The sequence below is a fragment of the Chenopodium quinoa genome, unplaced genomic scaffold (assembly GCF_001683475.1).
Source record: "Chenopodium quinoa cultivar QQ74 unplaced genomic scaffold, ASM168347v1, whole genome shotgun sequence".
NCBI lineage: Eukaryota > Viridiplantae > Streptophyta > Magnoliopsida > Caryophyllales > Amaranthaceae > Chenopodium > Chenopodium quinoa.
The window spans coordinates 267,285-283,358 of NW_018742953.1; the positions used below are offsets into that span (position 1 = coordinate 267,285).

Consider the following 16,074-nt stretch of genomic DNA (forward strand, 5'->3'; position numbering starts at 1 on the left):
TTTTTTTCGTTTTCGTTTCGTTTTTTTTATTTCAAGTTCTGATAATCTACATTCTTGATTTTTTCTTTTGGTCTCCAGTTCAGGCAGTTCTCCATCTTCAAATCTCCTTCAAGCCGTCAAAGGTAATTACTTTTTCCTTTTCGTTTTTTTTTAATATAGTTTTTCTGTTTTTGTATTTGATTATTGTTGTTGTTCTTGCTTGAATATAGTCGAAATATGCCTAAAATCTGTTGTTGATTGTATTTTTGTTTTTTACGGGAAAATGGTAGATTTGTGCTGTTTTGTTGTTTATTATGCTCGATTTAAAAGTAATGATGATGGGTTGTTCAGATTATGTGATTATTATTATTGGAATACATGCATTGTTTATTTATTGGAATACTTGTGCAGTTGTGCTTCATGCTTTGGTCCATACTCCATAAAAAATGATGGTTGACCATACTGTCAATTGCAGACTTGTAATAATTGGCATATTTTGTACTCAAGAATGAATTTATCCATTGAAATTCAATTGTGGGTCCTTATGCCTTACTGAAAAAAATGACTTACCAGGGAAATCATGCATGCTTAAAATGTATACTTGTATGATTGGCTTAAAGTTTGCTTAAAGTTAGTACTTAGAATGTACACATATGTCAGTCACATGAGACAATGCATGCTTAATTGCTCACTATTAGTAGAATCTGTCACTTAATTTGGTACTTATAAATGTTGTTTTTTTTTTTTTGTTTCAGTCATGTCTCGTGAGTATGATGAATTTGACTATGAGAGGCAATCAAATTTTGATACTGTTAGCTCTCAAGCTGCCTCTGTCCCGGATGATGATGCTAGTAATACCGGCATTATCAATCCTTCTGTTAATAAACGTCAAAGAACCGCAGGTATATGGAAGAATTACACTTTTTTTGTAAAGACGATAGGTAATGAAAAGGTAGATTATGCTCGTTGTAATTTGTGTGGCAAAGAATATCCCACTTCTAATTTGTATTTTGTTAGTGTTTTAAAAATTGAGTACGCTATTACTCAAGCCTTTAAAGACCCTAAACTTGCACCCATGGCAGCAGTTATGCTTGAGAAGTTTGAGAGTTATTAGGAGGATTATAGTTTGATACTTTCAGTTGCTATTGCTCTTGATCCTCGTTATAAGTTGTTTCGAGTGAGACATATGTTGAACTCGTTGTATAATGATGAAGCATGCGACGAAAAGATTATGATGATTAAGGAAGCTTTTTATGACCTTTATAAATTTTATTCTACTGCATCTAATACAAGCTGCAGAAATCTTGCCTCTTCAAACACAGCTCAATCTGAAAATTCTAATCGCACGTTGAGATCTCAAAATATTTTCACGGTATTTATGTTATACAATATACTCAATATTAATGGTAGTCTTCTATTTTTATTTGTAATGTCATAATTTAACTTCTAATAAAAAATCTGTTTCAGTTGCATGAGGTTGATGACGAATGTGATGATTCAACTAGATGCCCTCTGGCTGATCTTGAGGCATATTTGAATGGACCTCGTTCGCGATTAATTCAAGGGGAACATTTTGACATTCTCAAGTACTGGGAATCTCAAGCTTCTTCTCTTCCTATTTTAGCTAATATGGCAAGGGATGTTTTGGCCATTCCTATTACATCGGTGGCCTCTGAATCTTCTTTTAGTTTGGGTGGTCATATTTTGAACAAATATAGGGGTAAACTTTTGCCAAAGAATGTTGAGGCATTGGTTACCACCCAAAATTGGTGTCGTGGTTATCAAGCGGATGTTGAGGAAGACGTCCTCCTTATTGGTAAAGAGATTGAAGCCGAAAGTGCTTCATCTGCATAACTGGTATTTGTGTCTCATTGTGGTTTATTTTATCTTGAAAAATCGTTGCCCTTGTCATTTATTTTCAGACTTGCTGGCAACATTTTTCAAGACTTTTAAAATCGTTGCCCTTGTCATTTATGTTAAGACTTAAATAGTTAAATGTATTTTGGTACTTGCTGGCAGCATTTCTCAAGTTTTTGTTAAAACAACCATTGCTCAGTGATGTAAAATCTGAGAGCAATTTTAAAAAACAAAAGCTATAATTTTGAAGTTGCTTGAACTTGTTATGAGCTGCTGCCTGCTGGTAGTGCTTTTGCCTTTTGGTTGTTGTCTCTGAGTTGTTATTGCCTATATTGTTGCCTGCATGAGCTGGTTCCTGCCTCCTGCCAGCTTGAGGTGCTGTGTTGCTGCCTTTTGTGTTATGAATTTATGATAAGTTTTGTTGTTGCTGTTTCTTATGCTTGCTGTTTTAATTTTTCTTGAATCATCGTTGCCCTTGTCATTTATGTTGAGACTTCAATGTATATGTACTTGCTGGCAGCATTTTTCAGGTTTTAAGTTAAAACAGTCATTGCTCAGTGATGATACGATAAACGTAAATCTGTGAGCAATTTCGAAAACAAAAATAAGTTCCTGCTGAGTCCCTTCTGCTTATATTATTCCTTGCTTCTGATAAGTTGCTGATCGGTTATTGCGTGTGCTGGTTCCTGCTTGTTGATGCTATTTCCTCTGCTCTTGGGTGCTGTGCTGCTGCTTCAAGATTCTGCTTCAAGATTCTTCTCCCAAATCACTCACATTCTCACTCCTCCCTTCATCTTATCATGTATCATTTTTTGCAACCCTGAACTTGATGATGTTTCAGTTGATAAATCTGAAATCTAATCTGGGTAGTAGTGATAGTAGTTTCATTATGTATTGGTATATGTATTGTGAATTTTAATTAATGAAAATGGTGACTTTTTTTAATTGCTTGTTGATATTACTCTAATTTTAATGCTATTTATCTGCTGGATTTGTGGTAATGTTATGAAATAATTGTGGCTTCAGATTTGGGATGCCTCCGTATTTATTAAAATTCTTTTACTTAATATCTGGTTTAATTTAAGAAAAGATAAAAAAATGTGTTTTATAAACATTTTAGTCCTCCCCTTTACAAAATACTTGTATAAGAAAGTTTTATAAAGTGATAATGTGAATGATTGTACGCCTTATTGACTAGTACAGTAATATTCTAATGCTTATGCCACTTGTGTAACACAATCTCATACATCTCCAATCTTATGTTATCTTTGAGGCTTTGAGTGTTATTGGATGATCATGAATATCTTTATGAAGGAACAATGAAGATAATTTGGGTGGACTAGCATTATTACTGGAATGAAAATGATACAAATGATATATCTTGTAATTAAAATAAATAAGTAATCTGAAACAATATTAATAATGCCGTTGGCCTAGATCTAGGTGATATAAACCTTTGTATAAACCTACGCCGTTTGATTAGATCTACATTTATTAACATTAATTGTATTTACTATTTAGCCATTTAGGTTGTAAATAATTCAATTTGAATTAAGCAGTTTGTAATCGGATCAGTTTAAACAGGTTGCGATTCGAAAACAGTTCGATTTTAACGGTTTAACGGGTTATGACAGTTCAGTTGAGACGGTTAGCGGATTATAACGGTTCGGTTTATACGTGCGGTTTAAACGGTTTTGGTTCATAAACGGGTCGGTTTAAACGGTTAGCGGGTTACAAATGGTTCGGTTTAAACGGTTTTTTTTTTTTTCTGTTTAAACGGTTTTGGTTTATAAATGGTTCGGGTCATTAACGGGTTTATAAACCATTCGGTTCGATTTCGTTTCAGTTCGGATTTGCGCAGTTTGGTTTGTTATCGGTTTACGGTCCGTAACGGGTTGACATTCAGCGGTTCAATTCGGTTTCGGTTTGATATTGAACGGTTCAGTTCGGTTTTCGATTTATATTTATCGGTTTATAAACGGATCGGTCCGTGATGATTCGGTTCGGTAACGGGCGATTTCACGGTTCGATTTGAAAAGTCCCACCCCTAGTACTAGGTTGTGGGTTGGGAGGTTTCCAAGTGTGGTAGAAGATGTAGTTGCGTTGGATTTTTGTTCGAGTATGAATAATAATTAGTCGTTCTGTTGGCACAGAAAGTAGACACGTGGAGACCTGGTCTATCTACAAAGTATAATAAACCCGAGAAGTACAGAACCTTGCACAGTTGCACCTTCTCTCACTCTCAATTTTGCTCAACATCAATGTCTTCCGTATCCATATCCTTCTCACCTCTCGCCTTATCTCGCCCTAGTAAACTCTACCGCAAGAACCTCCCTAAAAACCCTAATCCCCAAATCCTTTCCAAATCAAAATCAAAATCTAAGTCAAAATCAAAAGCAAAATCTAATTCTAGTAATTTAGACGAAAAATTATCATCAACATCATCAATCGCCATTGAAGCAACCACTTATACTCGTCTCCCACCTAGAGATGACTTTCTCGCCTCTTCTCTCATTTACACTTATCGAGAAATCAAGCTTTCTGATTCATCTGTTGTTCCGAAATTCGAAGAGGAGCAAAGAATTAGCACTGGACTGGGTGAATTTGATCAGCTGGGAAATGGGGAAAATCTCAGTGGGTTTAATTATCAGGACTATGAAATTCCAGATAATGAGGATGAAGATTTAGAGGAAGAATATGATTCTGATGAGGAAGACATTGATTATGAAGAAGAAGATGGTGAGTTAGTGATTTTCGAAGGCGAAGAATTTGAGGGTTTACTCGAGGAGGATGAGGAGGAGAAGGAGAAGGGGATTCCAGCAGTGATGAGATGTTTTGACAGGGCGAAGATATTTGTGAAGGCTGGAAATGGTGGGAATGGGGTGGTGGCATTTAGGAGAGAGAAGTACGTGCCGTTGGGGGGGCCGTCGGGGGGAGATGGTGGTAGAGGAGGGAATGTGTATGTGGAGGTGGATAGGGCAATGAATTCGTTGTTGCCTTTTAGGAATTGTGTGCATTTTAGGGCTGGGAGAGGGGCGCATGGGCAGGGGAGAAATCAGCATGGGGCTAAAGGAGAGGATGTGGTGGTAAAGGTTGCGCCGGGAACTGTGATTCGAGAGGCGAGGGATGATGGGGTTGAAGGCCAAGTGTTGTTAGAGTTGTTGCATCCAGGGCAGAGGGCATTGCTTTTGCCTGGCGGTAGAGGTGGCAGGGGAAATGTTGCGTTTAAGTCGGGAATGAATAAGGTGCCAAGGATTGCAGAAAATGGGGAGGAAGGTCCTGAAATGTGAGTGTCCTTTTTTCTTAAAATTTTGATAGTATACTACTTCTAGTTGTTCTGATTTATGAGTACTTGTTGGCTTGTTGCTCTCTAATTAGTAAGATAGACTATTAAAATTAAAATGTTGGTCAAATCCTTTTGCAGTTTTTTGATCTGTTTGTTGCTCGTAGCCTAACCTTAATGTTTTCTTCTGTTTTTGGGAATTTTTTATTACTTGTGTGTTTGTGTTTATGATTTAACTGTTTTTGTTTTCTCTTGGGGTAAGATGAGGGGGAGTACAAGGCAATGAGGATGGTTGAGAAAAAAATTGCCCTTTGTAACATGTTTGTTGGAGATGGTATCGACTGCTTCCGTATGTAATCTATGTTTATAGTCAAATATAGTATGTCTAAATATCTTATACTTAGTATGTCTATGACCGTTAGATACTAAATTGAAAGTTTAATTTTGGTGATTTTACACATGCAATCAATGTGGTTTTCATCACAAATTTGTAACCAATGTGCTTTAGAGGAGGGTGTCGATAAAGCATTTGGAAGAATAGGGTAGGGCACATCAAACATATCAAAGATAGCAGCAGTTTAGTTGACATCAGCTTTGAGGAGACATGGTTTGGTTTTAGAACCTTCATTAAAGATATTATATCTAGATATGATGTAATGATTTGAACTTTCCATTATTCAGTTTTGTTTCTCTATCCCTCTTCAATGTTATCATTTATATGTTTTGAGCAAAACAAGGAGGGTAGATCAAACATGCTTCCTTGAGGTTTGGGATTATAGCACTCCACTGCTGTCATCCTTGCAACTAGGAACAAACACTTTCCAGTGCATAGGTTATGTGCGGTTGAAATGTCTAGTTTCATGTCTGACTTTCTGAAATTGGATGGTATAGATTTTTACTTATAAAATTTTATTTCCTCTATATAATTTACGTATATACTTGTTCCTAATATTAAAATTCTTGTTGGGCTTTAGTCTGTAGTACAACTAAATCATCATGGTTCTGTAAATATTGTGAATTGTGGCTTGTGAACTGTAAATTTTGATAGAAAACCACGTGTTCAATAAGGTTTTGAATTCATTGTGGAAGAGGGAGTTTATAGAGGACAAACATCTGGTCATAAGTAAGCCTAGAGGTGCATGTGTCTTCTCAAGTTTCTTATGGAAGGTTGCTAATCATTCGTAAAGTAGGGCTTCTTCTAAGTTCTAACCTTGATTCATGTGTAATAGGTGTTTGAGTGATCTTTATCCAAACAGTACTCAAGCAAGATGTATGTTAACTTATTGCTAAGTATGATTTCCATCCATTCCTAACTCGGTTTCTTGTTGGCCTCGGTTATCTAACTTGTTGGCCCCACACTCATCTCTACTCCCACATTCGGCCTAGCTTGCATGGATTTGTTTTTGGCCATCTTTTCAAAAGGTCTCATACTAATGAAGATGGGTGGACACTTGTAAGGAACATAACCCTTCCTTATTCTTTCCACATGGGACTTGGGTTGACACCCCGACAATTCTCCCCTCAAACCAAGGACCACATAACTCATGGCCTCTCTTGAACTGGAATCATCTAACACTATTGTTACCATCATGGAATACACCACCTAACTACCCCAATCTTAGGTAGACTTTCGATATAAGGCACCATAGATCTTCAATCGTAGTGGGCTTCCCACATTACGCAAATGCAACCATTTTTAAAGGTCCATCTCCCTAACTTTGGCTCAGATACCACTCGTTGGACCCGATCATCCAACTTGTTTGGTTGCATGCTCACCTTGACCCCACATTTGTATGATATTGTTTGCTTTTGGAATAGCCCGTATAGCTTTGTTTTTGTGCACCTACCTAAAAATACTAATGGAGATAGGTGGACACTGATAAGGAATGTAATTGTTCCTTATTCTTTTCATGTGGGACTTGGGTGGCCCAACAATCTTAAAGCGAAAACAATATTCTCTTTCTTTTCAATTATAGACAAAATAAGCTAGTAAATTTATATGTATAAGTTAAGAGAATAACGCAAGCTGCGTTTATAAATACTTCCTCCAATCCACAAATATTGCAACAATTACCATTATAGGAAAGTTCAAAAATATTGTAACATTTTCCTATTTGCACATGTTTTCTCTTTTTCTCTCTACACATCACATTGGTCCCTATGTTTATTCCTCTCTATCTCCCCCTTCTTCTTAAAAACTGTGTCTCATCCCCATGTTACAATATTTGGGGAACGGAGGAAGTGTTAACTAATATATGATGGTATACTTTCAAATTTAACGTGTTTTTATATTTTTGATTAATGTGCTATTCCCTCCGTTTTTTTTGTTTTACCTACTTTTTATTTAAGGCCGTTCTTTTATGTTCTACTCACTTTATTTTATCCTATTTTTGGCATACCCCTTTTCCATCATATGTTTTGAACCTTACAATAATTACACCTTTCCATCTCTCTCTTACCTTACACAAACTCATCTTTTTACATTCTCATTCTTACATTACTTATTTCCACTCACATTCTTTAACAATTTCTTAAATTGTGTAGAGTACGTGAGTAGAACATAAAGAATGGAGGTGTAGTACAATCTAATTAAATTTTAGAAGTTAATATATATTAGGGATCCGGTGAGATTATGTCTCTTTGTGAGAACCCTTACTTGTTTTAGAATAGATCTAAAATTTAGAGCATGTGAGTAATTTAGAACATGAGTAAAAATTTAGAACATATGAGTAAAAATTTAGAACATCTACGTGAGTTATACTTCCTCTGTTCTTTTTTACTTGGCCCCCTTTGACTTTTACACTATTAATCACCCTTCCTTTGACCATTTTTTGTGAATTATATGTAAGTGAAAATATATTCATGTGGGATTTTATTAGATTCATCTCAATAAGAACTATCATAATATTTAATATCTATAATTTTTACTTATGGAGAATTAAAGTTATTGGTTGTTAAAGTTTTGCATTGGCAAGCGTGATAAAAGATATAGGTCAAGTAAATAAGAACGGAGGAAGTAATTTAGAACATCTGATTTAAGAATCAGAACATGTGAGTAATGTTTTAAAAAAATCTGATTTAAAATTCCGAACATTCATTAAGATTCATGTGAGTAAAAATGTAAAATACCTTATTTAAAATTTAGAACATATTAGTAAAATTTAGAACATGTGAGTAAAATTTTAGAACACATGAGTGAAATTTAGAACATATGATTAAAGTCTTAGAACACACGATTCAAATTTGGAACATCAACATATAAGTTAAAAGAACAACTAATTTAAGATTTTGAACATGTAAGTAATAATTTAGAAAATTTTATTTAATTCATTTAAGATTTAGAACACATTTGTAAAATTTCAGAACATGTGATTTAAAATTTAAAACACAAGAGTAAAAATTTAAAATATAGAGAGTATTCTCACATAAAAAAATGTTACGAGGGGTTTTCACAATATATATATATATATATATATATATATATATATATATATATATTAACCATTAAATAAGAATGATATGCATTATTTATCTCTATGTTTTTATTTCATTTTCTTCTATTATTTCTTCTTTTCCTATATTTACTCCCATTCTTTATTTCCTAAATCATCCATTTTTTTATTTTTGTTTTATCAAACCCCATGCTATAATATTTTAGTCTATATACCTTCTAGCTACAAAGTATTTCAGTGGTTAGCTACAACATATTGTAGCTTACGAAAATGATAATTAATAGTATAAAATTTATTACACATGTTAGACTTTTAGTGGAGCTTGTTTTTCTTTCTCTTCAATCAAGCTTGTTGCAAGCTATAATGTTATTTTTGTCTCTAATAGCTTACAACATATTGGCTTCAAAGGCTCTCTTTGTATCCAATGTTACCTTACATCTATATGTTACAAACAGGCATCAAAGGTAGGTTTTTTTCCCACATGAATAACACTTTGGCTATCACAATAACGTATATAATTTTCTTGCTTGAATCCCAACTCTTGTAGGAAAATTTCCATCCACAAGAGCTCTTTGCTAGCTTCGATTGTTGCAGCAATAGTCCCTACTTTTTTATTGTTGACAAAGCAACAAATTTTTGTAACCTTGATTGTCATGATATAGCTCCCCCTTCAAAAGTCCTCATAATACCACATACTGACTTTCGTGAATCAACATCATTTACCATATCTGCTATTAATGGTTATTCCTTTAACATAGGATCTTTTGAACCAAAAGCACATTTTTGATGTACCACATAGATGCCTTAGAATTCATTGCTTTCTAGTGTTCTTTCCTGGATTTGAGGCGCTCAACTAAATCAGGGTGTGTGTCAAACAGATAAATGAGGCGCTCAACCAAGCACCTATAGGGCTCTGGATAAAACCTCTCGTCTAAATTGGAAATGGCACAGGCTTAGCATCCGAAAGACCTGCACACTATACCATGTAGAATTTGAGGAATCTTGTATTATTAATAATTAAGTATATATACAACCTAGCACTGATATTTACATGCCAAACATTAGAAGTACAGGAATCTTAGTAAAAAGAAAAGGGATTCCTAACATAATAAAGCTTTGGTAAACAATGTAATATTATAAAGATACATACAAGCCTAATTATTCTTCCATAATACGGTAGCAAAATGTATATTGCTGGTCCTTAGAAGTAGATGCTGTTTTTTACTCTCTTCTTATTCTACTTATATGCAATTAGTGGCTTTACATGGCGTGTCGATATTGAGATTAACGAATTTTTGCAATTAGGTGGTTGGAGTTAGAGCTCAAGCTAGTTGCTGATGTTGGAATTATTGGTGCTCCAAATGCTGGAAAAAGCACACTTCTTAGCGTGATAAGTGCTGCTCGACCAGAAATAGCAAACTACCCTTTTACAACACTACTTCCTAATCTTGGTGTAGTTTCATTCGATTATGATTCTACAATGATTGTAGCTGATTTACCAGGTTTACTTGAAGGTGCACATCGAGGTTTTGGTTTAGGCCATGAATTTCTGCGACATACTGAAAGATGTTCTGTCCTGGTACAAGACATTTGTGAAATCCCCCTTGCTATATGAATTATTAGCATTTTAGTTACAGATTTGAAACAATAAATAAACAATCAATTGTCTGACATAATATATTGCTGACCTTTGTTACCACACATCATGTCGGACATGAGTACGCATCCAAGTGTCTCACTGGGTTAGTAAAAAAATATGGTCTGTGTCACGTGTTCAGTCCATGTCGGACTGTCGAGGATATCACATAATCCGACATGAGTACTTGAGGTGACATGATAGTTTGAGTTACAAAGCAAATGACCGTTGGAATTCTAAGTTTCAAATTTGTATTACACTTCAATTACCAATAATTTTACTTGTATTTAGTGGGTAAGGAAGATGGTTGAACCTGTCAATGTCTTTTCTGAATTGGCAAAAATGATGTTTCCTGAACGTAATAGGAATGAAGAAGAAAGAAAAAATTAGATTCCTATCTTATGAGAAAGATCTAGATCTGGATTTTGAAATGCCATTTTACCTTCCACAATAGGAACTTGATGTTGATGTTTGATGAGTTAAATTCTGACTTGTGATGTCTTTTGACTGCTGGATAATATAGGGAACTGTTGTCCTGCTAATCTGCTAGGTTTTTCTATACGTGCATCTTCTACGTTATGAGCAATGTGTTGCTTATAATAAACTATATGTTTTTACATCAGGAATTAGTGTAGTATATGAATCTGGGCATCGTTCAATCATTTAATCTTACGGATGAAGTTCACTTCTATATTTTCTCAGATTTTTGCATCCTACTATGGGTTACTTTAGCATCTTATCTTGCTGAACAGCCTGAACCCATGATCTGGACCCAAGGGGTCCCATAACCAATTTTAGAAATGTGAACATGATGATCCCCCCAAAAAAAAAGAAGAGGCTGTTTAATTAATTATATGTTAGTTATAACTACATTCTTGTTTTCATTGTAAAAAGCTTAAAGAATTCAAAGTACGAGGGTTATAATAATTATATGTTTTATTGTTTGTTGAGTACACTTAAGCTGTTTTTTTCTACTTTTCCTGATACGAGCGCCTGTTTGCATTTCATTTCAGGTGCATGTTGTTGATGGTTCATCTCCGCAGCCAGAATATGAATTTGACGCAATTCGTCTGGAGCTTGAATTGTTTAACCCTGAACTTGCCGAAAAGCCTTATCTTGTTGCTTTTAACAAGATGGATCTTCCAGAAGCTTCTGAAAGATGGGAAGTTTTTAGGGAACATTTATTAGCCGAGGATATTCAACCTTTCTGTATGAGTGCTATAAGTAACCAGGGTACAAATGAAGTGGTTAGCGCTGCCTATGAGTTCGTAAAGAAATTTAAGGAGGCTGTCAAAGAAGATGAAGGTAAATTTTTTGTTATTTCTCTATGTTGCTTTTAATAAGATTAAGCCTGTTAGTGGAGAACTTTTATTTTATCCAGAAAAAATGAATCATACCATATTCCGCTGCGGTCTTGCCAATTCTTTTTTTCAAAATCAGTGAACAAAGAAAGAAGGCGCCAAAATCAATTAGGTTCTTTCGCATTACACAAACTGACATTCCTGAATGGACATTGTACAGTGATTCACCATTTTTGTTAATATCATACCAGCTCTTAATAATTCATGGTCTTAATCTTCCTCCATTCTTTCTTAAGTAAATCAGAATATTATACATTCATACTCCTGTCTCACATAACAGTTTCCATTCTCCCCATGCTTGTCCCTCAATAAACTTTCCATTTCTCCATCAAGTTGTGTCCACTAATTATTAAATTGCTTTATTTTTCTTCCTTCGTGGGTTGATTTTAAATGGTCCCTCTGTGAAAAGAATAAACAATGCCTACTGTTTTAATTCACCTACATTCAATTACACTCAACAAGGCCCTACCAACAACTCTCCTAAAACTATGAGTCCAAGGGAAATGGGATTTTTTTGTGGGACAAAATGATTGTTAAATGATTTAAAGTTATGTACTCTTCACCCTAGTCCTTAAAATTGTTGCCTATTCTTAATTTCTTATCGGAATCACATCTATTATTCATTTGCTTATTAATTTCTTATTAATAAAAATTATTTAAATCATCAAAATTACACATTAAAATGAATCTAACAAGATCTCACCTGATAATTTCCTCTTATATATCAGCATAAAAATACAGTCAATGTTCAGTCAAATCTAGAAGTTGATTAGATTAAACCTTATACCAAACCAGAGGTTGCAAAATTCACATTAGAACACCTTCAGCTGTTGAGAACATAACCTAAGTTTTATTGGTTGTTAAATTGGAGTTTAAACCTAACTAGAGATATATCATTGGTATGTTATGGTGACAAGTAATTTTTTTCAGTATTATGGCGGGTTCCAGGCTACACCTCTCTAAGCTATCAAATTATAGATCTTCAGGGAAGACCAAAGCAAATGAGCTCAGTTGATTTGCGTAAAGTGACAAATAATTTGTTGTATAACTTGAATAGATAAATTAAGACAACTTGCTTAAGTGGACACAAAGTAAGGAAAGGAGGGAATAGTTTGAAAGATAATCAACAATGAAGAAGAGAGAGAACACATTGACTGGCTTTAAAAGAATCTGCCTGCAGACTAGAGAGATTTTAATTTACCTCTTTCTGAATTACCATCATATCATTACTGTAATAGCCTTCTAAGATGATTGCAGAACAAGGTTTAAGACCCCCTTTCCCTGCTATTCACTTATTGTTGATGTGTGGATTAAGATCCTTAGATCGATCAGGGGCTCTTTTGCTGCATCCAATATTGATAGGCCAAATTAAACTTTTTGTCTGATTTGACTGTCAATCTGTATAAGTCAATAGTATATGTGAAAGTCCTTTATTTTCATTTTTTTTTGTAAATCAATTATTTTATCTTCTTTACTAACACCAACTGATCAAAGGTAGCCATCAAGATTAAAAAAGTCACGCATTGTTATTTATTCTTAAACAAAGAAAAAAAAAATTGAAAATATATTTCCTCTGTTACTTGTTTATTGCCTTACATTTAATTTACAAAATAATGCTTTATATTACAGGTTGTGCTACTCCTATCAATCTTAATCATGTGGCTGAGGAGATAAAGAAGAAACGAGCTGTCCCTATAAATGATTTTGAGATTTCTCATGATAGTAGCTCAAAGACGTGGCATGTGGTTGGTGATGGATTGGAGCGGTTTGTTCAAATGACTAATTGGCAGTATGTTCACAATACTTGCATCAATTTATATAAATTAATCTTGTAATGATTCTAATGCATGCATTCTTCTGCCTTACTTTCGCATCTTACACACGATCGGAGATATCTCTGAGGAAGCCATGTGTAACTTTCATAGGCCTGAAAGTACCTAGAATTGAAATTAAGCCCATTGGAGCATATAATGTGGTACTAAGGAGGTGCTCCTTGGAGCTAAATTTTTTTGGATCTACTGAGAATCTTGTACTGGTTGATAGGAAATTGAAAGTCCTGAATATCTGAACAGTCAAATAGAATATGGGTGTTAAGAAAAATTCAAGTTGGCGCAGGGAATAAAGCTAGTTATTGGCTTTTAGGCCCTGTTATCTTCATCTGAAGTACAATGTTTAGCATAAATCAGTTTGAATCAATAAATATGTTTTAAATCAGTAATAGTAAGTTTGAATCAATAAAATTTAGTCTTACTGAGTAAAAGTAGTACCTTGATTAAAAAAAATGTATACACAGTAATTCAGTAATAACATGTTAGAATCAGTGAAATTAGTAAAAATAAGGCTGAATAGATTAAAAATAGGTTTAATCAGGGAACATCAGTTTAATCAGTAAATATTACAATACTTAATACGAAGTAATAGTTCAATCAATACAAATATATTTACAATATTATAAAAATTAGGTGAAAAGAATTGGGCATTAGTTGGGTAAAATTGTTGCATTGGATTATTGGCCATGATTTTTTCTTATTGTAGTTGCATCAATTACATGTTTTCAAATTGTACAAGAGAAAAGGCTATTTTAGTTTGATTGTTTTCTTTCTTCACCTTTTCTTTGAAAATCTGAAGACTTTCAATTAGTTGGGTATTGCCTAAATCATCGGGTGGATGCCCATTGTTCTACCTCTAAGTTGTGTAAAATTGCAAACCGCTCCTAACATCTGTGTTTTGTAACAGGTATGTGGATTCTGAGAAAAGGTTCCAACATGTTCTTGAGGCTTGTGGTGTTAATAAATCTCTGATTGATCGGGGTGTGAAGGAAGGTGATAGTGTTAACATAGCAGGGGTACGTTGGAAGACTTATACTCTATTTTTTGTTGCCGTTTTTTCATCTTGCCTTAAAATTTTTATTAAAATATTTTTTATTTTGAAATCATGTTCTAAATTTGTTGCATATTATGTTAGTATCTTGTTTATTCTCTACTTTTTCCATGAATTCTTCTCCCTTTATTCTCTTTTGATCTTCCTACCTTCCGTCTAGGTATGTTTTTGTTTTCCTACTTTTGCTTAATTTCTTTTATAGTAAAGAAAATTCTCTATTTTACTCTCCTTTACGGCTTCACCCCCACCATATGGTTCCATTTATAATATTTGATAATACACATATTTGTTGATGAAATTATTTTTCCAATTTGAAAAGTGAAAAAGGGAACCACTTTTCACTAACTTTCCCTTTTCTTTAGTTTCTGTTGATACAATAAATAAGAAGAAAAAAGAGAAAGGAGGAAATATCTATAACAATTTGTGCTGGTTTGTTTTTTGTGCATCAGGTAATTTAGGTTTGTAGGTAGATGAGTCTGATTAATCATGCTTTTTCTTATCTTGTCTGAGTCACGGAAAGATTCTGTGTTTACCAGTTTTATTTACTATTGCCAAATGCATCCTAACAAATTGTTTTCCATCATGCAGTTGGTGAGGATATGGTACAATGCTCCAGGAAGTACTGGCTCCTCAGGTGCAAAGAATAGATCAACAAATTCAATCAGGTGGCCTAACTGGAAGTGATCCATCCATCTGTTACACGATTTTTAGCCGACAATGCTAGCATGCAATGGACAAGGCATCTAAGAGGACGCATGATTGGAAAATCCACCAACTAAATTATCGCAATATTGTTCAATATCTATCAAAATATAAACGCCAACTTGGCCTGTCTTCTAGCTATGGCTAGTTGATCCTGCTATCGATCGAATTTGGCACCCCATTCTCCCAACAAGGTTTCTTCTGATATGCTTACCTCAAGGTAATCAAATGAGTCTTGCTTTTAGGATGTTAGTTGATTTTATGTATCTCCTTTTGTTTGAAGTTCCTTGTGGCTTCTTAAGTAAAAACAAGTGAGGTTAATTCCATTGAGTTCCCTACTAATTATGTATATATGTGCTCAATTCTGTAGTTGGCTGTTGTATGTTTAGTATATCTAGTTTGATTCTTTGCAATATTAGGATATGATGTGCTTGCATGATCTTGTACAAGAGATATTCACATTTTTTTTTGAAACCAGATATTCACATTTATCGAACTGCGTCTATATTGGTATATCTACCTAAGTCAGAGACACTGCGTACTCAACACTCAAGTGAAATAGAAAACTATTGGTGTTTTTTACTTGTATTATTTATGGTTTACAAAGCTTAAAACTCAAGAACAAAAGAAAGCAAGAACTATAATCTTGTAGCCATTCGTAGGTCAGTTAATAATAACGTGCAAAATAACGTAAAGATCTCTGCTTTTGGGTGAGTAGCATGTGAAGCGCCCAACAAATACAGAGTAATTTGTGAGAAAGGACCTTAAAAGGTCCTTATATGAAAATAGTTGCAGATTTGGACCTTATTTTAAAATTTTTGTGACACTGGCACTTTTGATAAAATTCGGCCATTGACAAAAAGTTTCCGGTTTTGTCTATCATGTGATACGCATGACATTAAAATCCCTTCTCTCTCCTCATTC

At 34.3% G+C, this 16,074-nt stretch overlaps 1 protein-coding gene across 1 annotated transcript; it reads left to right on the plus strand.

Annotated features, from left to right (window-relative positions):
- Nucleotides 1–4,037: 4,037 nt before the first annotated feature.
- LOC110728696 (GTP-binding protein OBGC, chloroplastic) lies at nt 4,038–15,665 on the plus strand. The gene is made up of 6 exons (XM_021908337.1): nt 4,038–5,122; nt 9,877–10,150; nt 11,221–11,512; nt 13,198–13,357; nt 14,305–14,413; nt 15,037–15,665. Exons 1-6 carry the CDS (start codon nt 4,098–4,100, stop codon nt 15,130–15,132), a joined length of 1,956 nt encoding a protein of 651 aa, XP_021764029.1. The 5' UTR covers nt 4,038–4,097; the 3' UTR covers nt 15,133–15,665.
- The last annotated feature ends 409 nt before the right edge of the window (nt 15,666–16,074 follow it).

Bases quoted from the DNA above. Each gene is read 5' to 3' on its own strand.
- LOC110728696 (XM_021908337.1), top strand. From the start codon at position 4,098: ATGTCTTCCGTATCCATATCCTTCTCACCTCTCGCCTTATCTCGCCCT. The intron at 10,151-11,220 runs GTACAAGACATT...ATTTCATTTCAG, and splicing joins CTGAAAGATGTTCTGTCCTG to GTGCATGTTGTTGATGGTTC. The intron at 14,414-15,036 runs GTACGTTGGAAG...TCCATCATGCAG, and splicing joins ATAGTGTTAACATAGCAGGG to TTGGTGAGGATATGGTACAA.